We start from the raw sequence: 26,737 nt of genomic DNA on the forward strand, positions 1-26,737 counted from the left end.
TTTGAATTTACTGAAGGAAGAGTTTTGACTAGGTTTTCCCCTAACTGTCTGCCTACATTTTGTGTCTCTTGTTCTTGTGATCTTCATACACATATAATTTGGTAATTGCTTGATGAAACACAATCTAATAAAGAAGTAAAAGAAGCCAACATAATTCACAAGTAATTATCAAGAAGAGGAATGAAAAACCCTAATTACTACAAGTATTGATTTCTCAACACTTCTTTAGGTTGCTGAGTTCTTCCTTTATCTCAACTAACTCTTTCTCTCTTTCTTCGACACTTACCTGTGGTCTTGTGGCCTTTGTTCTGGCCTCCTTTTCCTTTCTGTTGTGGCTTCCTTTTGGACTTCCTCTTCTTCTTTCTGTGAGCTGCAACATGGCCTCTGCAGTAACAAGCCTCCTCTCTTGTTACAGATTGCCTCACCAAGGTTCCTCTCCTCTGATCTTGGTCTTTTGGCACCTTCCTTGATTCACCTCCTTGGAACCACTAGAGCTTTCAAACTCTTAGGCTGCTACAAATCCCTACTCACTGTCTTCTGCCCCTTCTTCTTTCCTTTGAGATGTCATTGTTTCTTTGCTGCAATCCACTACCACTTTTTCTCAGCCACCAACTTCTTTATGAGAGCCCTTCCTGCTCTTTTCTCCTCTGTCTCTTCTGCTGTCATCGTTTAACTACTTCCTATTTGTCATGGTTCTCACTTCCTGCCTGCCATGCTTCTCTTCCTTTCTCTGCAATTATTAATCACTGGACCTATACCAATTTATGCTTGGAATTTAATCTGCTATAACTAAATCACCTACAATAGTCCTTTACATTTATCTAATTTTTGCATTCTAAAAAACAAACAAACTTTTAGAAAAAAATTCCTTTACCAGGACCTCGTTGCACATATGTGTCTCCAGGTTCCCTGTGCATCTTTAACATCCTTTTTATCTCGTCCTTAGCATCCTCTGCAATCTCTCTAGCTTCCCAACACTGTCCTGCGCCGTGTCTTTCCAATTCCACACTTCCTTTGCATCTTGCATTCTTTCGGAAGCTTCTTGTCTATTGCCTATGTGGGTTCTTTTTGCTCTTGCACCTCCTACTTTTGACCTCTGTAATTTGAGATTTTCAAAGCTTTTCTAGCTTTGATACCACTTGATGCAAACCCAATTCCGAGCTTGCTAAAATCCCAAGATTATCAATTTCATAATGTCCAATTTGGACCAAATAGGCGCTTAGCAAACCATCGAGTTCAAGTTCCTCTCAATAGCCCTCATGGCCAAAATTCTTCACAATAGCTCTTAGAGCCAAACCTCTTCATAATGGCTCTCAGAGCCAAAACTCTTCATAATAGCCCTTGGAGCCAGGGCTTGCAGGCAAGCGCTAGACACTAAGCGTGTATATTCCAAGCGTTATTAAAATTTACAGCTCGCAAATAACAATGGGATGAGCTGATTGGGGTAGTCCCTCTACGCAAGTGGATTGTGTTATAATAAGTGGGAGAAACCAATGGAGAAAGCCAACTCTACGTGAGTATGGCAATGTTATAAATATATAACACAGTTGCTCAAGCATCAGAGCTTGGACCCTGGCTCTTTACAACTCTACATGAGTTGTAATCAATTGTAAGGCCGACATGTAATTGTCGGGCGGGACCCCATTACTCCACCTCACAACCATTCCAAACCTTATCCACTGTGCCACGGAACTGTTAACGCCGCCTCGGCCCGTTCGTTCATGGCCTGGCGCAATAGTTCGAAGGTTTAAAAGTTTGTCGGGTTAAATCCTCCGGGCGAGACCCAGAAAGCCACATAAGCCCACTCGCTGTAGCTCGAGACAATGGAAAAAAAACATTCACAATGTCGCCAAGGTGGATTGTTCGGGTGGGTTCCACCTACACACAATAACTCGATCCAACCTTTCTTGGTCTATCAATGTTGCCTCTGAGCCGCCTTCAATAACCTGACGCTATGTGAAGTAGTGTTTACAAAACCCGTTGGGGTGGAACCCTCTGGGCGAGGTCCCCTCCAGCATGTAAGCTGATGCGTAGTTGGGCCGACCGCTTCCTTACTTTGGAATTAAAGGGGTTTTCCGGCTCAAGCCTCTCGCCTTCAAATAAAACTAGTTGTTGCGCCTCTCCTTTGTGCTTGACTCCTCTAGCTTTGGTTTGGTATTTTTTGGCTCCTCTGGTTCAAACTCGCTCGTCTCGATTTTATGGCTCAATTCCTCTTCCTCCCCTTATTTTTTTCGTTGCTTCTTTACACAGGTTCGACCTACCACTATTATAGGTTTCCTCTATTGCAGCTTTGTGCTCCTCCTACAATCATTATATAAAAATGAAATTCTCTGCCTCTCGGCTTGTCACATTTAATTCTGGAATCACTCGATTCAATAAAAGGACTGTGTATAAATTACATTCAAAACAAACACAGAGACTGCTTAATTGGGTTTATATCAAAAGGAACTCTCTCGCTCCACTCCAATTGGCTCAAAACTCAACTGAGAGTTTCTTTAATTGATAAATAATTGACATATTTACAATAGACCCTTCCTGGCCTGATTACAACAGTTAAGCCCACTCTGGCTTCCTCTCTCTCTCTCTCCCTACACTCGCACCACACTAACTCTCCTCATAATTTACAAGATACAATACAAAAGGATATTGAACTAATTTAGTTCAGATCGATAGATTTCTCACCTAAACCTCTAATCTAGGACTTCTAGATCCACTATATCCTCATCAAATCCAACTACCTCTAAAATTCCTCTAATTCTCCCAATATTCTCGAGGCCTATTCATAGGAATAGATCTGATTACAATTTTGATTCCTAAATGCATATTTTCTAGAATCTCTTCACAAACTTAGGAAAATACAAATAATTAAATAATTACAATCAATTTGGGAACCAACTCCCTTGGTAAACAAACCCCCTAGTCTAGTCAAAAGGAATTTTGACTTGCATGTCGAATGCTCCTGCATCAGTGAGTTTGTGTGTTTTTTGGACGTATGTATGTGTTATGAATATAATTCATATACAAATAATAAATATAACTATAATAACAATAAATAATAACTAATTAACTAATAGTTAGTTAGCTAGTAATGAAGAGGCATGTCTTAGAGACATGACCATTCATGAAAGGGCACCTGCCTAGGGTATATAAGCAGACCCTGATTCTCATTTGTAATCATCTCATGTCAATTCTTATACAATATTCAATATACAGTTACATGTCTTACAATGAACATTTACGTCTTTGAAGTACTTTAAAGGTTTCTGCTACATATACAACTTTTGGTTGTTATATTGGTCTCAGAGCCATGTTGGAAAATCTCGACCTTTGGCCATCAACTTGTTGTCGCAACTAAAGTGTTTCGCTACACGAGTTGGAGTTTCTCCATTTTCGATTAGGCCCTTGACCACTTAAAAAAAAGAGTTAAAATAAAGAATTGGTAAAAAGATTGTAAAAGAAAAGAGTTTATATATATATATATATATATATATATATATATATATATATATTATATATATATATATATATAAGGCTTTTGGCCATTGACATTTCAATAATCCTAGTAAAATAAAAATATTTTGATGTAAATTTGAAGGAGAACATTCATATATATATATAAAAGGGTTCTACATCACTGATAAAAAGTGCATGATAAAGTCAAAAGGGAATCTTTCCAAAATCCTTAAAACCATACGTAAGAGAAGGAAGAGTAGATAAGATTATCTTGATTCTTCATTAAGTGGTTTACAAGCTCGTGGTTTTAGCAATCCATGGTAATTGCCCATGGTATTTTCAAGGTAAAAGAAGAACAAAAGGAATACAAAATCTCTTTATGCGAATGGTTAGTTTTACTTTTTACGTTGAGTAAATTAACCGAGTCAAAGACATATAAGTGGACATATATTTTATATTATACGCCAAAGAAGTGAATAGCCATGTTTCACTAGGGTTGTAACTTTTCAAAAAGAACAAAAAAAGATTATAAATATATATAGAAAAAAAGTTAAAAAAAATTATAAAAAAAAGAAGAGAGTTTAAGAAAAAAGAAAAAACAATTGTTGAAAAAAATAATAATATTAAAAAAAATTAGGAAATTATTTTTTTAGAATTCATAAAGGTGTTCAAATTCACTAAAGAAAACGGGGTTATCATTAAACCCTAATCTCATCGACAAACACAAAAGAGTCTATTTTTGAAGGAAAAAACAAATGGAGTCTAATTCGAAGATGAACAAAGAAACTATGGATTCCATACATAACTCTACATTTTGGACCAAATGTCCATTTTGTCGAACAAAAGATCAGTATTTGTCGATTTTTAAAAATCACACAATACCTTGTCCAAAATGTCGGAGATTGTTTACTTTGGAAATGAAAAGATTAAAGGAAGAAATTACAAAACTTCAACAAAAGATCGAAGCATCAGAAAAGAAATATAAATATTTCGAAGATTGGTTTCATGAAAAATCAACAGAAAACAACGAAAAAATTTGGTGTCTAAGGGACCACAATGAGAAATTACTTTCACAGATAAAAAAGTCAAAGGTTAAGAAACAAAGACTAAAACAAGAAAAGAAAAGTTCTGATAAGGAACTGAAGGAGAATCTATCAGAAAAAGAAAAAGAAAATTTGTGCCTAAAAACCCTTAATAAAAAATTATTAGAACAAATAAAAAATTTTAAAGATAAAGAGAAAGATACTAAAAACAAAGTCAATGATTCAGAAAATGATGAACTTTCATGTCTAAGGAATCTTAATCAAGCGTTACGCAAATAAAGAAGCTTAAAAGTGACAAGAAATTTGTAAATGACAAGTTAGAACAACTTCAAGAAGTAGTATCGAAGTCTCCAGTCATTTCAGTCCAAGTTGAAGATAAAGAAACAAATACCGATCTAGTCAAAATCATAACTCAAGCAAAGGATAAAGCTACCGAAGTACCGATCTAGTCAAAATCATAGCTCAAGCAAAGGATAAACCTACCGAAGTGAAGACACATGCATGCATAAATTGCAGTTCAAATGATGGACATTCCAAATGATGATCCAGTAGCCAACTCAACAACCGCTAACATGATAAGGGAAAGTCAAACCAAAAGAACCATTTATCGACATCTGAATCACAAGAGCAAACTTTCCAATCAATCTATGTACCAGTATCATTCAGAACATAAACGACAAATTTATGTTCTCAAGAATATTGAAGTTTGCAGAATCCAGTCCTACGATAACTATTCATCACAAGTTTTGAGAGATCAGAAGATTCCACAGAAGATTAATCTAGGATGGTCCTATCCGTTCTTAGTATGACAATTTTGTCTATCACTTAGAGCATCATATCATCTTGTATCAACGAAGATGAAGGTTCAGAGATGAGAAGATATTCTCAGACTTCAGTAAGCTTTGAGGACAAAACTTCTTGAAGAGAGGCAATGTTATGATTCATGAATATAATTCATATACAAATAATAAATATAAATATAAATAAATAATAATAAGTTATAATTAATTAAGTAATGGTTAGTTAGTTAGTAATGAAAAGGCATGTTTTAGAGACCTGACTATTCATGAAATGACACCTGCCTATGGTATATAAGCAAACCCTCATTCTCATTTGTAATCAGCTCATATCAATTCTTATACAATATTCGATATACAATTACATGTCTTACAATGGAAATTTATGTCTTTAAATTATTTTTAAATATTTCCGCTGCGTATACGACCTTTGGTTGTTACAATATGTAATTTAACTCAAATAATCAGATAGAAAATAAAAAATACAAATTATCTTTTCGTTTTTGAATGGAACAACATTGACATTGTCTTGCCTCATCACAATACCGATGAACTGTTAATTTGAGAATGCGATTGTTCTTAAACGGTACAACATCTCTCTCACACTTCGTATGCCTTTATCAAGACATTTTTCATTTCCTTGGTTGAATTATTTGCTAGCTGAATACATTATTAATGTGTTCTTCAGCTATATGGGCTTGCTCTGGTGGATTTAATATTTGGATTTAATATTTAGTTAAAGTGCTAAACTTCACTATCATTAATGCTGGTCACTTGACGTTTAATGTGACCCATATTATAACATTATAATTTATAACCCCCAACATTAATACTATTTGATTGTTAATACTCCAATATTTTTCATGCACACCATATTTTCGGTTTGCTTTATTTCCAGCTCCAGCACATCAATGCCCCTTCTTGCTTCTCATACACCATCCTATATGTGTCCCACATAAACAATGGAGATTTAAAAGTCACCCATTGCTTCTGTGTCTCCCAGAGGTTTTTCCCTTTGTACATAATGGTCTGATGCAAGTAACTAATCAGCCAGTGTCATGAATTCAAAGGCAAAGAAAACTGAATTAAAGTGACCTGTTATCATTTTTAGTTCAATTTGTTCTTTACAAACACTGGTGCTGTTAATGTTTGTCGTGTCAGTGCAGGTAACTTACCTGGATGGTCATTATCACTTAAAATTTAACTTCATAGTATCTTAAATCGGCCTCTGACTATTGTCAAATTTGATGGCAGATTGGAGGTATGAGATTCATTTTTGAGATGGATAAGAGGCTCACAAAGAAACAATTTGAATCAATACCTCAGGCCAGATTTTGTGGTTAATATGTAAGTAGATCTTGGTGAGGTTTTTCAAGCAATCCATTTATACAACCAAATCAGTATTTTGTTGCTAAAGTATCCAATAAGAATGCTGTTACTGAAGGCCTTTCCTTCATCTCTTGGAATGTAGTTTCTCTGTTTCATTGCTAATTGCTTCATTTTTCTTGCTCTAAAGTCCCTTAGATATCATTTCACACCCTTACAGGAAGTGGTTGAGGTCATGGTGCATTCTAATTGCCGAAGGGCAGTGTTTGACATCAATATTATATTGTATATGCTGAAATGTGAGAACACAAAATCATTGAACATTACGAATGCCCTTGTTGGTTGAGTCCCTCTGCTTCACTCACATTCTCAGATAAGTGTATGTTAGGGAGGAATCATGTGTTAGAAGTACAGACAGTCTTATTAGTAACAATGCAGGTAGAATTTCAATGAAGAATTGTGATTTCATCCCCCAAATCATAGAGGTATGTTTTACAACTTATGTTTTGAATATGATACCAGATTTACACTATTGGAGTGCACATTTCTATACTAAAATGAAGCCCTTCATCGGAGCTATAGAACTTGAGTTTAAGCAAGGGTTTTTCGTTATCTCTATTTTGTATTGTCCCACAAGTGCTTAACATGTTTTTTCTTCATTATTTGTATGACTGGGTGTTAGTAAATTTACATGAACTATAACATGCATGCAATGACCATTGGGTTTACCCCTTTGTATTGTTATTTTGTTTGGTCCTTCTACTGATAAAGAGTCCGGATTTTTGGAGATGCCTTTGGCACTTCTGCACAGCCATTGTGGCTTCCCATATTTTTGAGTCCCATTGACTTGATTTGATCATTTGTGAACATCGATATAATTTTTCCCTTTCTTTCTTTCTATAGCATTTTTGCTAGATACTCTCTTGGATGCTCTATGTGAAACACAAAGATGCTGATTTGAGACACCTCCACTGTGATTGTGTTAATTTTAGATAACAATGGTATGTTCTATGTTTGCAACAATTACTTCAATGTACATTTATTAGCCCAATGTAATTCCATTTTAATTTCCAATAGCAATCACATAAACCATTATCACATTGACAGTAACTGTAGATAGAACATAAACAATAAATGTAGAAAACAAGTTAAGACAAGAGAACACCAATATTTGGCTAAAGCTAGGGAAAACCCCCAAGATGGGGAAACCCCTTTATCCTTCTTATTGTCAATTATCAAATGTTCTGCAGAGAGAGAATGTCCAATAAAGTACAATGATGAAAGTCAAAGTCAATGTGACTTGACTTTAGCAAATTATCCAAACCAATGTAAATCTTATCAGCTTGAAGAATTTCTGCAATTCTGTAAAGTCAACAGCAGTCTACTTGCCGTTTCCAGTCAACAGTCAATGGTCAATGCAGCAGTCAAACTTGCCTTCTTGAGCTCGGTCAAACTTAGTCAAAGTCGGCCTTCTTTGGTGGTCAAACAGCAGCAAAAACAGTCAACAAATCAGCTGTCAAAACACATTCAAATCATGAATTCAACCTGCGGTCAAAACAGTCCTGCAACTCTGTGGTCAACCCCAGTCAAACAGCTCCTTTTGCCTCAATTTCTGTGCCAGATAATGTAGCTTCTTGGACAGACCTATCCCTGGTCAAAACGTAGTCAAACAGTCCCTTAAAGTCCAAAGTCAACGCTGGTCAAAGTCTCCTCCAGAACAGAAAGTCAACACGTCAAATCAGCTCCAAAACTTGCAAGTGTGGAAGAAGAACAGGCTGCCTCAGACTTGTACAACCCAATCAATGAAGGAGAGAAGAATATGTTGTGTCAGGGATGTGCCAAATGAGGTTGAAGGTCTCTTCTATTTATATGTGATGGAGGAGGGTCAATTTGACTAATGAAACCCCAAGCTGACCTTGACCAAATGTGTTCTTGTGGGCTTGACATCAAATACATATTTCTACTTATCTGAATTCAGTGCTTCCAGGGTCGATTTTGCTCCTCTTGAAAAGAGGAATATTGTCTAGTTCCACATTTTAACAGATTGACTTGCCACACCAATGGCTCGGCCGTTGAACTCATTCAATGCTAACATTCTTCTATATATTTGCTTGAAGTCAGTTTTTAACAAAAAAAATATTGTAGATGTTGGATTTGAGTAAAGGGTTGAAAGTCACTAATGTGTCTAGGCCTCAAAAATTCAGGAAATTTCATTTGAATGTGCTGTAGTGCTGTAATAAAGTTCCAAAGATGGTACTGATCATAGATTGTGATTTTGAACCTAGAATGTTGATGACAATTCAAAGTTTAATATATTGACCAACATGTTATTGAGATTCTCAAGAGATAGAAGATCTATGGTGAACCTACCCCAAAGCCTTAATAGGATAAAACAGCAGCAACAAATCTGCACTAGTGTTCTTTAGAAAGAGAGAGCACAATGACGTTACAAGGTAAGAGCCATAACCATAAGTGTTTTAAAGATAACACAATAACCTGCAAAAGTGAGTGCAGTAGACAGAAACTGCCCTTGGGCTTATGATTAGTGCATGAGTCATTTGAATGAATATCACAAAATTGTTTTATTGATACACCATCCTAGAGGTAGGGCACTAGCACAAGAAGGTTGACTAGGTCAACCTCAGCCTAAAATAGCCAATAAATAGAATAATAAAGTATCGCAAAAACTTGATCTCCTAGGCACAATAACTATGTTGCATGAATTTCTAGAACGTGGAAACATAGGGAACTTGGGTACAGGTGTTAGGAATGGCTAGAGGTTTCCCCAAAATTTATAGGAAACAGCTAATAAGAAGTGCTAATATTATATAATAACAAAACTTAAAAATGTAAAATATAAATTTATTTTTTTAATTATATAATTTATATAATAATAAAAATTAATATTGAATCAAAATATTCAAATACTAAAATCAATTTAAATATATAAATAATAAATATATAATCTTTCTTATATATAAATATATTCTCTGGGTGTCTCTCTCCCCGAGTCTCTCCCTTTTCTATATATAAAATATTAAAATGTCAAGTTCATTATCAGTTCTCTAACACATGACAAGTCTTTGAAGCAATCTGGCTTAAAAATACAAAGGATCAATTTTACATATGTTTCTCTAGTTATTCTTAAGAGAAAAAGTAAAGCAACTCTAATGTTTAAACATTGACTGCTACATACAATATTCACACAAAATCTTCTGCGATATATATACATAAACAACAAAAGAAATACTCATCAGCATGATATCCCAGATATCACCCTTACATCGAGGTGCCACATGTTTCCTTAACCCATCTAGAGATTGCTCTAGTTTCTCAATTAAGGATATCCATGTTAAGGATGCCTTTTGCCGTTCTTCTTGCAAAGGTTTCAACATAGGTTCATGTTTTGTGGGCAATTCATCATATTTCTCTATAGGCTTTGTAGTCCCCAACCCTAGTGAACACTGGAACTCCAAAAAAATTAGTTTTCAAAGCTCCCAGAACTTTCCCCAGCGCCCATTGCATCTCCCGCTGAAAAGGGAATGTTCCCATACAGTTACAAAGCTCCCGTGAGTGCGGTAACCATTGGAACGGGTTTCCCACCTCGGGAGCGGTTCTGGTGTAACATAGCATAATAACAATAACGTTTGCTGGTGGGTTCCAATGCAGATTAAATCCATAAGTTCAACATATTCCAGCTGTCTCATCTGTTTATTCTCAATGAAGGTGGAAAAAGAGTCACACTATTGGGTAAACAAAGATTACACCATCCTCAAAATACCTTTAACTTAAGGATCAAAGTAAGTATTAATTTATAGAAGTTTTGAAAGGAAATGAAAAGCCTGCAATCATACGATAGCCTTCTAATACAATTGGTGGTTTATTTACTTTATGATCAGTTTTTCAATGTTCTAGCCATTGATTTCAAAAACAAGTAGTGTTTCAAACTTTTATATTACAAGTTTAACTGTCTCCTCATTTGTTAAAGCTTATGCTGCACATATTCATTACATTACAGAATGGATTTATTTTCCATCAAGTAAGATATCTATTTTGATCTTTCATGCATCATTTTCAGGTAGAATAGGTTCTCATCTGTGTTGATCACATAAATATAATCAATTACATGAAAATATAACTAATGTCATGTCATTTGGAAGAGAGTTTGAAACGAGGGTACATATTCTGCTTTAATTGTGGGCAAATTTTGGGTCTTATGGAAATACAATGGAATAGGAGCTAAAATGACCACTTTTGTTTGAGAAATTGACAACGAAATATTTAGTGCTATCTTAAAAAGAACTGTATGTATGGATTGTCAATGGAGCAAGTATATCGAAATACCTTCAATGCCCCTGGGACTGATTTGAGTCACTGACCTTTACATAGGAAGTTCCCAACTCACTCATTATCGATTTTCATGTCTTTATTATACATTAGGTTCAATAGGGACCAAAGGATTTCTTCGAGTTATCCAAATGTATTCCTCAACTTGAAGCTGGTGGTTATATACAATGTTTTTCCTTGTAAATTTTGAAAAGACCATCTAAATTTTAGATTGAATATGAGAAGAAATATGTGAATCAATGGGTAACAGATAAGAAACTTTGTAAAATATATTTTAGCATGAAAATTGCCCCTAAAATCTTAGATTTCACAATTTAATTAAAATAGGTTTTGTGTTAGTTATTTTATCTTAACGTAAAATCATACACATGTTTCCTAGTTGTTGATCCACTCTGCGCAAAATTCTATTCATTAATAAGTGCCATAACATATTGTAAATATCTTTAAGATAATAAAATCATTTTTTTTATTGATATTCATTTGTTAAAATTGTTGAACCATGTAAAAACCTTGTTAGTGTTATTGGATTTCAATGGTTCCGTTTTGGAAGATGGCCAAGATTCGAAACTTATGGTAGTCAACAAGATGTTGAATGGTGTTGTCATTGATGCATGTGAAAATTCCTAAACCCGGAATCCCTATTATCGCAAACTAATGTTACTTCTCCTACATGTTAATCCATACAAGTTATTTACTGTGTTCTACGGTAAATATCGAAGTAAATACAACTGCAACATTCACTATTTAAAATATTATGCCGAAACAAGAAATTGAACAAGAAAAAGATACAACACATCTACACAATTATTTTTGGACAAATGTCCCTGAAAAAACCCAATGCGGGAAAACCAGTGCAACAACTCTAAGGGTTTTATTCTTATGCAGTAGTAATTTCTGAATACAACTTCTAGATGCCTTCCTGACAATCCAGTTACAAAGAATATCACTGACAGAGAGATTTGTGAGATTACCTCACACTATCGCTGGAAATCCTGGCTGATCCAATCCTTGAATAATTGTCCCTGACTGCCTTTGCGCTGCCTCTGCAAGTTTGTGTGTCAGCCCAACTTCAAACCCTGTGGGGACAACATCACTCCTTTAGCTGATCGATTTTCTGCCTACGAACTTTGATTTCTGCCTCCTTGTTTCACACCCTGACTCCCAGCTTTTGCAATCGATTCCTTCGGTAAATTTTTGGACTTACTCTCGCCTTCTGCGCTACCTCTGTGTGGCTTTGTGTCAGCGCCTCTAGGTCTACACTGCCACTACTGGATCTCCATCTGCCTTATCTGCTGAGTATTCTTCGACCGGGAAAGATTTCCCTTCAGATACTATCGCTGCCCCTCACTGCAAAAGCTCACTTCGAATTTCTCATCGACAACTGCTCTACTTCAGAAGTTCGATCTTCTGAACTCTCTGTGTGTTCTCCAAGTGCCCATCAAGCCTTCTCTTATAATCCTCTCGTTGATCAATCAACGGCCCATATTAGATTCTCATCAATGGATAGGATCATTTTGACTTGATCTTCGTCTTCTTTTAGAAGGTTCACCCACAGTTTAGATTAATACCCATTAATTATTTTCTTTTCCTAAGTTTAGACTTATGGCCGCAGTAAAAAAATTAATTATTTTAATAAAACTGGCTCCGGGTGGAATTTCCCAAAACGATTTCTGGGTATTGGAGAGTGTTTTTGTCTAAGCCACCTTGCAAATTTTGAGACTTAGAGCACATCCGATGCTACTAGAAATCAACACTCCCCCCTTAGCGAGAAATGTGCTCTAGTAATGCAACCTGCTGAAGCATTACTCTGTTATTTAACATCTCCTTCCGCGCTGTTGATGTCTGACATCCTGTCAACCAACTATTGTGCAAACGCTGCATTTGTATTGCTGCTGACCATGTCACTGTCAACACTGCATCCGTACTACAACTCCCTCTTAATTCTACATCCGCGCTGCTGTTGGCACTGCCACCGCCAGCTGCGTCTACACTGCAACCTTCAACAACTGTTGCTGCTACTGCATCAATAATGGAAAATCATCCCAAATTACTGAATTAGTGTTCAGTATGATGCATCTCGTTGTTGGAGTCTGACTACTGCTAGTCTCTGCGCTGACTCTTTGAATCCTCTGCGCCGCTACTAACCTCTGCTTTGTGCCATCTACACTGCTGCCAAATATGCTCTGCGCTGCTCAGTCTCTGGTGCTACTAGCGTCTGTAATTGTCACTCCGACACTCCTCTGCACCAACTGACACTAGTCCATCATACTACTACTGATATGGTCTCCCGTAGCAATTAATAGATCCGAGATGTGGGCCCACCTCCCTCCTGGAGGTATCTCGGTTGTCATGGCAAACTCATCCTCCTCGATCTTTGTAGTTGCAGCCTTTGGATTGTGCTTCTCATCTTTGTCCTTCTTTATGAGAGGACACTGTGTTGCGTAGTGACTGAGTTCACCACTCTTGAAGCACTTGATCTTTGAAATATCCTTCTTCTTCTTCTGTTTCTCTTGCTGACCCTTGGCTGCGAGCATTGCATTTTCTTCTTCCTCCTTGGGCTTCGACCCACTGCTGCTGCTTCCGTCAAGTTTACACTTGATCAAGTCTCTCCTCAGCTCCTCTTGCTTAACAACTGCTCACATTTCATCCCATTTTGGCAAAGTCGCCCTGCCTAGGATGCTCTAACATTGAGTTGAGGGCCAGTGTAACCATCACGAAACCTTGAGGTGTGGACCCCACAACTGCCAATTCATCTCGGGTCTCTTGAAGCTTTGTGAGGAACAGATCAATGCGTACCCCCTGCTACTTCTACGTAGATCTCATCTTTTGCTACTCGGAAGATCCTTGATATAGCGTTGACAATGCATCCCACATCTCCTTGGCAGTGTTTTTGTTGGTGTTGTGACAGACTATATGATCCTTCACTCCATCGAGGATCATTCTTTTTGTCTTCGCCATTTCTCCCTTGAACGTCTTGAGCTAATATAGATGTGTGGGCTCAACTACCACGTTGTCGATGTAGACCTTGAGAAAATGCTCATCCAGAAGGCACAACATCCTTACCTTCCAGATTACATAGTTGGATGCCCCATCCAGCTTGTCCTGATCTCTCAATCCACTGGTTGCCATCTCTGTTAATAAAAGAGTCGAATAGCCTCCTCTCTCCTCTGTGTCGCACTGCATTGGCCTATGCACTACCTTTGGGAGTTTGTAGATCTGCCCCTCTCCACTGTCGCTCAGCTAGTGAGAATTCAAACTTCTCGGTTGGAAGTCCTCTGAGGAATAATTCCCTCAACCGTGCCTTTCCCTTCCCTCTGACGTCTTTTTGTGCAACAACTGCCTGTAGAAAACTGTGGCCCACCAGAAAATCCCTCTTCACTGAAGCTTCTGTTGCGTTGCTCCCTCTGCTACTGACAAATCTCGAACTGAAAATCCTACCTCTTTGTCGACTCACTCAGGGAGAGATTTAGCACGAGAATCTAGCCCTCCTGGTCTGCAATGTGTAATCCCTCTGGGGATTCGAATTGCTTCCTTCGTACGAATTTCGAATTCCCTTGTTCCTTCAGTGTTGGGTCTTCTGGCTCTGTTCTTCTTGCTTCACCTGCAACTCCGATACCATGTGAAAATTCCTAAACCCGGAATGCCTAATACAACAAACTGATGTCACTTCTACTTGTTAATCCATACAAGTTATTCATTGTGTTCTATGATAAATATCAAAATAAATACAGCTACAACATTCACTATTTAAAATATTATGGCGAAACAAAAATCTGAACAAGGAAAAGATACAACACATCGACACAATTATTTTTAGACAAATGTCCCTGGAAAATCCCAATGTGGGAAAACCGGTGCAACAAACCTAAGGGTTTTATTATTATGCAGTAGTAATTTCTGAATACAACTTCTGGATGCCTTCTCGACAATCTAGTTATAGAGAATATCACTGGCAGAGGGATCTGTGAGATTACCTCACACTATCAATGTAAATCCTGACTGATCCCGCCCCTAAATGACTTCCCCTAACTGCCTCTCGCTGCCTCAACATCAACCCAACGCCAGACTCCCTGGGGACAACGTCACTCCTCCAGCTGATTGATTTCTGCCTCCTGGTCTCACACCCCGGCTCCCAACTTCTGCAATCGATTTCTTCAGCAAATTTTCAGACTTCCTCTCGACTTTTGCATTGCCTTTGCGTGGCTCTGCGTCAACCCCTCTAGCTTTGTGCTGCCACTGCTGGATCTCCCTCTTCCTTCTCTGCTGAGTTTTCTCCAACCTGGAAAGATTTTCCTTCGGATACTATCCCTATCCTTTATTGCAAAAGCTCACTTCGAATATCTCACCGACAGTTGCTCTGCTTCAAAAATTCGATCTTCTGACCTCTCTCTGTGTGTTCGCCAAGTCCCCATCAAGTCTTCTCTTATAATCCTCTCGACCCAGATTAGATTCTAATCAATGGCTAGGATCATATTGACTTCATCTCCGCCTTCTTCTAGAAGTTTCACCCATAGTTTAGATTAATACCCATTAATTATTTTAATTTCCTAAGTTTAGACTTGGGATCCCATTAAAAATAATTAATTATTTTAATAAAACTGTCTCCAGGTGGAATTCCGCAAAACAATTTCTGGGTATTAGAGAGTGCATATGATAAGCCTCCCTAAAAATTTTGAGACTTAGAGCACATCCGATGCTACCAGAAATCAACAATGGCAACATCAATCTTTGAATGCACTTAATATTCCTCTATGGATTGCATTGATTGGATGCTCCATTGGCCCAAGAAGCCCTGGAAGGGTGAGTCATGATGCCTGACTTTTGATGAAGGAATTGGATGAGAAGATCAATGAAATCACAAGCGATACTATCTTTATTTGATAGAGCTCCTCATGCTAATACCAATGGTAGGTGGCACAATTCATTACTCCTCACGATTGAGGAGTTAAGCCCCATTGTGTTGTCCAAGAGCCCCAAATTGAATGTTGAAAGACAACAACTGGATGATTAGATAAATGTTGAAGTAAAATTTGTTTAATTTGTGTGGGTCTCATCTTCCCTCCAAATAGGGATTATCCTAGCCCAAATAAGCTTTCAAAGGAGGAATTTTTAATTATAAAAAAAATTACAGATCATGTCAGCTGTCAGTAAATTTGCACTTATGAGATTCTTTTGTAGGTCAACCCCTTGCTTAATGGGCATGTTACCTCCCCCCACCTTATTTAGCCCCTTCGTTCTCTATAAATAAAGGCTCAAACTTCTCCAAAATAATCATTCTTTCACGTCGATCTTATGTATTTCTCGGAGGCCAGGGAAATCACGCTTATCTTGAGGAGCAAGTCGAGTTATTAAGGGTTTTATGGGCATAATTGTTTATATCTTTTGGTTGGTCTTTGGTTGGATGATCTGAGGCAACACTATAATGGTTTTTGAGGCTTTTTCGACTCTCCAAGGAAAAATCTTTGCAACATAATCAACCTCTCTGAGGCACAAACTCGCCCCCCTACCCCACTGCCATTAGGCCTAATCAAAACCCTGTCCAAGTCTGGTTTTTGGCCCTCCTGAGGCTAGATTTCACACAATTTTGGGACAAATTTGGACCTAGTTTTATGAGGTTCAATGAAGGGTATTTTCAGCCCCTTCGGAGTTTCACATTGGCCCTTGGGAATAGATTTTCTAAGGCCTGTTATGGGCCCCTTATGAGGACATTTTTGGTCATTATCTGAGAGCTACTTCTATGCTATGCAATGACATGTTTTGAGGTTGTATTAAGGGCTATTTTTTGTGTTTGAAAAGCACATTTAGAAGCGAATATCTGAGGCTCTTCTTGTTGATTTCTGGTAGCATCGGATGTGCTCTAAGTCTCAAATTTTGCAAGGAGGCTTAGACACATGCATTCTCCAATACCCAAAAATCGTTTTGGGAAATTCCACCCGGAGACAATTTTATTAAAATGATTAATTATTTTTAATGGGACTGTAAGTCTAAACTTAGGAAATTAAAATAATTAATGGGTATTATTATGAAATGTGGGTGAAACTTCTAGAAGAAGGCGGAGATCAAGTCAATATGATCCTAGCCATTGATTATGATCTAATTTGGGCCGTTGATTGATCAACGTGAGGATTATAAGAGGAGGCTTGATGGGCACTTGGAGAACACACCAAGAGCAGATACTCAATTGCCCAAGTAAGATCGATTTTCTCACTGGTTGAAATTCGTCAAGAGAAAATCGAATCAGAGGGAGAGTTGTAGGTGGAAAAGAGAGTGAGGGTAATCAAAATCAGTCGAGAGTGCAAGGGTAGAAGACGTAAAGCACAGGGAGGACAACACAAAAGCTGTGACGAAGGAAGAGAGAGCGCAGGTGTAGTTTGACGCCGGGACTGCGTGGGGGAGTGTTTACGCTGGGACACCGTGGGAAAGGTGATGTTGGGACACAGTGAGACGTAGAGGGAAGAGGAGCACTTCTCCTGGATCAAAAACTTGTTAGGAAGCGTATGTAAATTTTCTCACAGAGAATTCAATTCTATTCTGCTGGTTGTAACTTGTAATGAGATTTTTGCTGAAGAATAATAAAGAAACCCTCATTTGCTGCACTGGTTTTCCCACATTGTGTTTTTTCGGGGACGATTGTCCAAAAATAACTGTCACTGTGGTTGTATTTGTGTCTATTTTTCTTTGAATTTACTTTCCACAGTATTTTAACCGTGGAGGATGATGTAAAGCAAGAAGAAAAGAGGCGGATGACCCAACATTGAAGGAAGAAAGGAATTCGAAATTCCTGCAGGGGTAGTAATTCGAATCTCCAGGGGGTTTGCACAGTTCAAGCCAAGAGGACTAGATTTTCGTGGTAAAGCTCTCTTTGAGTGAGTCGATATAGAGGTAAGATTTTGTGATCAAAATCTGTCAGCGACAGAAGGAACAATGCAACAAAAGATTCAGCAAAGAGGGGTTTCACAGGTGGGATGCAATTTTTTTTTCTTGTAGCAGTTGCTGGGGCAGGATAGCGTCAAAATTAGTTAAAAATAGCACAAAGACGGATACTCAAAGTGTCTTAGAATTGTCTACCAGATTAGAAGAAGAATCTGCATGCCTAGCAAATCCAACATTAGTAGATGTTTGGTACATTGATAGTTGGGCTTCAACTCATATGACTGGAGTACGAGAACATTTCTTGAGCTATCAAGAAGAACAAATGGACTTCTAGATTACTATGGGAAGCATAACCAAATGAACTCTAGTAGAGAGAGGCACCATAAGATTTTAAACGGAAGCAGGGACCAACATTCAAGCCACTAATGTTCTGCCTGTACCAGGATTAGGAATGAATTTGATTTAAATGTCCCAGTTACAGGACAAAGGATACGATGTATACTTCATAGGAAAGAAAATATACATCAAGCATCCATGCTGGAAGAAGAAGAAACAAATTGGGACTCGAAGCAACAAATTGTATAGGTTGCAACTTGAGTCTCCAATGGCACTGATAGGCAACAACTATAATGGTGAAAAGGAATGAAATGAATTATGGCACAGGCGAATGGGGCACTTACACCATGGACCACTGAGCATGCTCAGAGAGACTTACAACGATACCAATCCATAGTAGTGAACATGATGATTTATGCAGAGGATGTGTGCTAGGAAAGTACGCTAAAACAAATTTCTCCAGAAGTAACAATAAAGCAGAATGTGTATTGGGATTAGTACACTCAGGTATCTGTGATCCTATGTCCACAAGGGTTCTTAGTGGTGGCGAATACTTCGTCACCTTTATCGATGATCACTCTAAAAAACCTAGATCTATTTCTTAAAGACCAAGGATGAGGTCTTTGATCGTTTCTGAGAGTTTAAAGCTCTTGTTGAAAATATGATAGGGAAAAAGATAAATGTATTCCGTTCAGATAATGGTGGAGAATATACAGACAAAGACTTCATAAATTTCTGCGTAAAGGAGGGCATCAAAAGAGAGTGGATAACTCCATATAATCCGGAGCAGAATGGAGTAGCAGAGCAAAAAAGTAGAACTATTGTTGGGGCAACCAAGCTATGTTGTATGATTAGGATCTACCTAAGTTTTTATGGACATAAGCTCGCAACACAATGGTGTATATCTAGGATAGAACTCATAGAGAATTGGGGAAGAAAACACCCGAAGGAGTCTTCACAGGGAAGAAGCCAGAAGTCAGTCATCTTAGGATATTTAGAAGCATGGCATATTGTCACATTTCAGACGAGAAGCACAATAAACTGGATCAGACTGTAGAAAAGGGGTATCTCGTGGGATATAGCGAGACCTCAAAGGCATACACAATCTACATTCCTAGCAACAGGAAGATTGTAGTAAGACATGATATAAAGCTCATGGAGGATATACCTTTAAGGAAATCTCGAGAGATGCCAGTAGAAGGTCAGTCAATAGATGTTCCACTTGTCTAGGAGCAGCAGGGGTAGTAAGGAGGACAAACACCTGGATCGAGTACCATGACTAGTACTAGTATTTCTTCAGAAGGAGGAAATCCATATAGTTCTCAACAGATGCAACGATAGGATCAAGAGGAGTTGATTGAACCTTCCACCACCAGTGGTAGAACCAACATAGAAGTACGACAAACAATGAGGGGGACACAGAGGAGTTTGTTGGAGCTCCTAGAACCGAGAAAAGTCGGCGTAGAAAACCTGACAAATACCGGGCATTGGTAGAGTAGGTTGAAGAACCCTCTAGCTTTTAGGAAGTCGTTCAACACCAAGTTTGGGTGGATGCCATGGTAGAAGGGTACAACTCTATCATGAAGAATGATGTCTAGGATGTAGTACCTAGACCAGAGGATAGATCAGTTGTAGGATCAAGATGAATCTACGAGATCAAGTATGCTGTAGATGGCAGTATAGAGAAGTACAAGGCTAGGTTTGTGGCAAAGGGGTATGCTCAAAAAGAAGGAATAGACTATGAAGAGACCTTCGCCTTAGTTGCCTGTTACACCTCTATCAAATCCGTTATATCCCTAGTAGCTCAAATGGGATGGGAGATTCACTAGATGGATGTCAAGGCAACATTCTTGAATGGGGTGATAGAAGAGGAGGTGTATATAGAACAACCCAAAGGCTTCAAAACACATGAAAAGAGAACTCATGTTTGTAGATTAAAGAAATCCCTGTATGGGCTCAAGAGGAGGCTGGAGGGTCACTTGGAGAATACACCAGAGTGACCAGTGATTCTATTCTCTAGAGCAGGATTTGCTAAGAGAGATAGAATTAGTGATCGGGAGTTGCAGTTGAGGGGCATTGAGTACAAAGAGATAAAGAGGCAAAGATAGTGTCGAAAGAGCAGCAAGTAGCTAGAGAGAGTGATGTAGTAGCCGCTAGGGCTCACGCAGGGCCATGCAAAGGTAGCCGGGAGCTGCGCAGAGCCTTAGAGAGGCCAATGTTGCTGATGTAGAGGGCCAGAACGTTGACGCAGGGCCTCCTAAGGCTGACGCAGATCCATTCAGGGTGACGTAGGGCCAGCGTTGGGTAGAGAAGGGCTGACATAGTCCAGAAAGGGCAGACATTGGGGTTTCTAGGGCAGATTGGAGCTGAGGAGCCACTGGAAGGATTATCCAGGGTTTCAGCCAGGAGATTTGTCTAACTGAGAGGTATTAATGCTAAGGAAATTCTCTGTTGGGTAGGTCAGTTTTGGCACCCAGATTGTACTCTAATTTTTCTTAATAAGAAAACCCACAGATCGCTGCACCTGTTTTCCCACATTGGGCTTTTCCAGGGACATTGGTCCAAAAATAATGGTGTCATATGGTGTGATTATTTCTGCGTCTTTCATTTGTTGATTTGTAATATGTTGAGCATTCACTAGTGTTTATTTTCAGTATTTACATTGTAAATAACTTGTAAGTAACATAGTGCATGGAGGGTTTCTAACTAAGTAGACTTAGAAACTTCAACACGGTATTAGAGCGTGATTGCAGATCACAGGAGGACTGAGGAAATCAGCCGAGCGGAGCAATAACAGTAGAAAACAACTGTCCCGAGGTGACAGAAGCTGTTTCTATTTGAGCAGCAATAAGGGAAGGGTGATGCAGTGCTTGCATCATCAAGGGTGAGCCGGGAAGAGGCAACGCAGAGGCTAAGGCAAAGGGAGCCTCACGCAGAGCCACGTAGAAGCTGGGAGGGCTGACACAGTTGGCTGATGAGGTCGGTTCTGGTGTCGGGATTGCGCAGAGCCTAGCAGCTCTCACCTTCAGGTTGCTGGGGTTTAGAAGGCTGTGGGAATATTGCAGAGTGGAGCTCATGAGGTACTGTAGTCAGAACAATACCTGACAAAGCAAGGCCAAGAGGAGGGAGTTGCTACCGAGGGTTTCTAGCTGAGTAACCCATATCAGTGGTGCGGTTGCACAAGACGATTAGTGTAGGGGGCATCTCGACAACGACAGAAGGATTTCCAGGAAGGAAATCAGGACTCAAAGGGAGTCCAGAAGAGAACTTCCAGATGGGAAGTAGAGACTTGGAGGAGTCAAACAGAGAACTTCCAGGAGGGTAGTAGAAGAGCATCATGGCACTACACGGAGTAAGAGACCAGGATAGACTGGACGGAGCGTCGAACTTCACAGTCTGGAAGGCTAGAATCTTATCCGTACTTGAAAGAAATCATGTCAAGAACTTCCCCTTGAAGGTTATAGCTATCCCAGTTGACCCCAATGATAAGGACAAGTACGAGGAGGAAATGGCGAGGGCCAAGAGCATCATCCTTGATGGGGTCAAGGACCATGTAATACCACACATTGCCGAGAAGGAAACGACATATGAGATGTGGGAGGCCCTTAAGAAATTGTACCAGCATATTTCTGTGGAGAGAAGAATGCTACTTGAGAATCAGTTGAGGTTGTATCAGATGAAGAAGGGACAACCGATTGACACCTTCCTTGGAGGACTGAACGAGATCCGAGATCAGTTGACTGCTATAGAAGCCACGTCGGATCAGGAATTGATGGTGAGGATGACCCTCAATGCCGTCTCAAAATACTAGGAGGTATTTGTTTAGAGCATACTGGGTAGAGGGACGCTTCCACCTTGGGATGAGATGTGGGCCGCTTTTCGCCAAGAAGAGATCAGACGACAGTCGAAGACGGGTAGCAGCAACAAGGGGATCAAAGTCAAGCAAGAGGAGGAAGATGTTGCCCTAGCTTCTGAGTGAAAGCAGGAGAAGCGAAAGGAGAAGGATCTCTCCAAGATCATGTGCTTCCACTGCGGGGCGCTGGGTCATTATGTGACCCAATGTCCAAGGACTAAGAGTAAGGAAGAGTCTTTCGAGACTAAGGAAGTGCCAGCAAGGGCAGAGAAGGAAGTGTTGACAGACGATGACTGTGCCATGAGTGCACACGCATCGCTTGAGCGGAAGTGGGGAGACATTGAGCTGTAGTTAGATGGACTACGGGCGATGAGGGGCAGGATCCTCGAGGTACCCAACCTCTTGGATTAGAACTTGCTACGGGAGCCCTGAAGAGGAGTAGCAGGATTGGCTGAGTTGGGTAGAGATCGATGCGGATGGAGCGGCAGAGGGAGCGATAGAGAGAGCTACAATGCAGGAGTCCTCAGACAACGCGAGGCTAGCAGGCTGCAGCAGTGCGAGAGGCACAAGAGTGTTGCACCAGTGCAAGATGGCACAGAGAGGTGTGCAACGATGCGAGATGCAGGGAGTTGTTGCAGCAACGCAGAGGTCAGAGAAGGAGCATTGGTCAGCGACAGAGGGAGCTTCAACATTAGGAGGGTCTGTAGCCCAACAGGGAGGTCAGAGTTGGAAGATCAGTTACTTACTTCTCAATAGCTGAGTTGTAATGCAGCAGTGGGCAGCACGATGCAACATGATGAGAAGAGGTGCGGTGCGGATGCGATGCTGGGAGAAAGGACCAACAACAACACAGATGCAGAGGGAGTTGTCGTACAGATGCAACAGCCGCAGTGGCAGAACCATGGGCAACAATACAGGATACAACAGTGCAGAGGATGGTGGGCAGCAGGCCTAGCATCAGCATAGGGACCGATGCCGGATAATCAGAGTAATTCTCAGTGAGGAGTATTGCTAGAGCACAGTCCTCGCTAAGAGGGAGTGTTGATTTCGGTTAGCATCAGATGTGCTCTAGCCACAAAATTTGGTGGAGAGGTCGGGGCACATAAGATCTCTAATACCCAGCAAGGGTTTGGGCAGATTCTAAACAGTTAAGGAGATATTAAAATAATTAATATTTTTAATGGAGTCCCTAAGTCTAAACTTAGGGAAAATAAAATATTAATGTGTATTAATATGAAACTATGTTAGAATGGTCCAAAAGTCATGGATCAAGCTAGAGTTAATCTTAGCCATTTATTAGGGACTTAATTTCGGCCGTTGAATTGTCAACGAGAAAAGTATAAGAAGAGGCTTGAGGTCACTTGGAGAATACACTAGAGTGATTAGTGATTCTATCCTCTAGAGCGGGGTTTGCTAAGAGAGATAGGATTAGTGATCGGGAGTTGTAGTTGAGGGGCATTGAGTAGAGAGAGACAGAGAGGCAAAGATAGTGCTAGAAGAGCAACAAGTAGCCAGAGAGAGTGGCGTAGTAGCTACCAGGGCTCACGCAGGGCCACACAGAGGTAGCCAGGAGTTGCACAGAGCCTCAGAGAGGCCAGCGTTGCTGACGCAGAGGGCCAATGTTGGGTAGAGAAGGGCTGACGCTGGGGTTTCTGGGGAAAATTGGAGCTAAGGAGCTGCCAGAAGGATTATCTGGGGTTTCAGCTAGGAGATTTGTCTCAAACTAAGCGGTATTACTACTAAGGAAATTCTCTGTTGGGTAGGCCAATTTCGGCGCCCAGATTGTACTCTGATATGCTTAATAAGAAAACCCTTAGATAGCTGCACCGATTTTCCCACATTGGGTTTTTTCCGGGGACATTGATCCAAAAATAATTGTGTCATATGGTGTGATTGTTTTTGTTTCTTTTAGTTGTTGATCTGTAATATGTTGAGCATGCACTAGTGTTTATTTTCAGTATTTACGTTGTAAATAACTTGTTAAGTAACAAAACAAGTAGGTAGGAATAAATCAGATAAAGTGTATGGAGGGTTTCTAACTAAGTAGAATTAGAAACTTCAACAATACATGATTGCAAGAAGAATCTTGAAGCTGAATTTGACATGAAGGATATGGGGTTGATACATTATTTTCTAGGGTTGGAAGTTTGACAGAAGAACGGGGAGATTTTCCTTGGACAAGGAAGATATGCTATAAAGATTCTAAAGATATTCAGAATGCAAGATTGTTGACCCATGACTATTCCCATGATCACTAACTAGAAAAAAATAGATGCATCAGGAGACAAGGAAGTGGACCCCACCTTTACAGACAACTCATTGGGTCGCTCATGTATCTGATCAACATTAGACCAGGCATTTGCTTTGCTGTCAACACTCTTAGTCAGTTCATGGTGGAACCAAAAAGGGGGCGTTGGGCAACAACTAAACACATTCTTAGGTATGTGCGTGGAACAATCGGATATGGGTTGAAATACTCCCGAGGGTAGGACGTCCTGTTGAATGGGTTCACAAATGCAGATTGGGCAAGTAGTTTAGTAGACCAAAAAAGTACGTCAGGGCACTGCTTCAGTGTTGGATCAGAGATGATATCTTGGTGCATTAGGAAGCAGAAGTTAGTAGCTTTGAGTTCAACATAAGCATAATATATGGCAGCCAACGCAACTACGTGCGAAGCTATATGGCGTAGAAAACTTATTGTGAGTTTGTTTAGAAAAAGGATGGAAGCGACTAGGGTTTACTGTAATAATCAGAGTTGTATCAAACTCTCTAAGAATCCAGTATTTCATGATCGGTCAAAACACATTGATATCAGATGTCACTTTATCAGAGATTGTGTTCAATGTGGGGTGGTATAGCTACAATATGTCCCCATAGGAGATCACATGGTAGACATACTCATAAAGGCTCTAGGAAGAGCTAAGTTCATTCAGTTCAGAGAGCAAATGGGTATCGTAGAGAATTCATTTCAGTAGAAGAAACAAGTGATTTCTCACTTACGGTGGCAGAGGGAGTTGCATTATGTATGTAGTGTTGACAAGTGGTAGGGTCAACAACAATACATATGCAACATTTGCGCAGTAGTTGGTGGGCATGATGTAAAACATCAACAAGCACAGAGGGAGATGTTACAGAATATGGTGATGCTTCAACGGGTTGGATTACTAGAGCGCATTCCTCGCTAAGAGGCAATGTTGATTTCTGGTAGGATCAAATGTGCACTGTCTCAAATTTTGTAGGGAGACTTAGGCATATGCATTCTCCAATAACCAGAAATTGTTTTAGGAAATTCCATCTGGAGACAGTTTATTAAAATAGTTAATTATTTTTAATGGGACACTAATTCTAAACTTAGGAAATTAAAATAATTAATGGGTATTAATCTAAACCGTGGGTGAAACTTCTAGAAGAAGGTGGAGATACAGTCAATACGATCCTAACCATTGATTATGATATAATCTGGGCCGTTGATTGATCAACGAGGCTTGATGGGCACTTGGAGAAGACACCAAAGGCAGATACTCAGTTGCCCGAGTAAGATTGATTTTCTCATTGTTCGAAGTTCGGCAAGAGAAAATCGAATCAGAGGGAGAGTTGCACATGGAAAATAGAGTGAGGGTAATCAACACTAGTTGGGAGTGCAAGGTAAGAAGATGCAGAGCAGAGGGAGGACAACACAGAAGTTGTGACGCAAGGAGAGACAACACAAGGGAAATTTGACGCTGGGATTGCGTGGGGCAGTTTGACGCTGGGACAGTGTGGGAAAGGTGATGCTGGGACACAGTGAGATGCTGAGGGAAGAGGAGAACTTCTCCTGGATTATAAAGTTGTCAGAAAGTGTCTGTAATTTTCTCACAGATAATCTTATTCTATTCTATTGGTTGTAACTTGTACATGAGATTTTTGTTGAAGAATAATAAAGAATACCTCATCTACTACACTGGTTTTCCCACATTGGGATTTTCCGCGGACGATTGTCCAAAAATAACTATGTCATTGTGGTTGTATTTGTGCCAATATTTTTCTTTGCATTTATTTTCCGCAATTTTTTTTTTTTTTGTAATCTTGGTAGGACTCTCTGATTTTCAATTTTACGTGTCTATTATTCACCCCGCTACGGGGGGAGGGTAGCACATGATTCGAACCCAAGATTTCCGGCTGAGTAAGACTTCATTCCACGACCATCGCCACTTGAGCTACCCCACGTGGACACTTTCGTAGTATTTTAATTGTGAAGGCTGCAGTAGAATTTATTTCAATATTTGTTGTAAGAACACTACAAATAACTTATTTATGAGTTAATAAGTAGAAGAAATAATATTAATCACTGGAGTTCAATTTCTATTTAGAAATTTTCACACTTAATCCCTCTGATAAAGACATTTCTTGAGGCACTTATTTGAAATTTTTTGGCTAGAAATTTGCATTGTTTATCACCACCTTCTGAGGCATCTTTGACCATATTTGACATCCATGTGGCACATTTTTACTCTTGAATTCAATGGGAGATTTAAGGCCTATCTCTAAGAATTTTTGAGGCAATAACAAGGTCATCATTCTTCTATGAGAGAGGTGTCCAGGCTACATTCAAACTTGTTCAAATCCATGTTGAAGGGCAATTTGGCAACAATCAACAATTGCCGAATTTTAAAGATTATCTAGAATAAAATCCTAGGCTAGAAAGCACAAGAGAGGCAATAAGTTTGAGG

At 39.5% G+C, this 26,737-nt stretch overlaps 1 protein-coding gene across 8 annotated transcripts in view; it reads left to right on the top strand.

The window, feature by feature from the left end:
- The window catches only part of LOC149214292 (uncharacterized), a 264,915-nt gene extending 257,970 nt beyond the window's left edge, over window positions 1–6,945 (top strand). For 7 of the 8 annotated variants that reach the window (XM_089392260.1, XM_089392259.1, XM_089392261.1 and 4 more), the window contains one exon: window positions 6,548–6,945. In XM_089392260.1, the coding sequence (XP_089248386.1) occupies window positions 6,548–6,637 (90 nt within the window). In that variant the 3' untranslated portion in view covers window positions 6,638–6,945. The remainder of the gene's footprint in view (window positions 1–6,547) is intronic. The other variant, XM_089392264.1, reaches the window with a different exon arrangement.
- The last annotated feature ends 19,792 nt before the right edge of the window (window positions 6,946–26,737 follow it).

The sequence above is a fragment of the Pinus tabuliformis genome, chromosome 1_1 (assembly GCF_031772625.1).
Source record: "Pinus tabuliformis cultivar Carrire ecotype Pingquan chromosome 1_1, CPIR1, whole genome shotgun sequence".
Classification (NCBI taxonomy): domain Eukaryota; kingdom Viridiplantae; phylum Streptophyta; class Pinopsida; order Pinales; family Pinaceae; genus Pinus; species Pinus tabuliformis.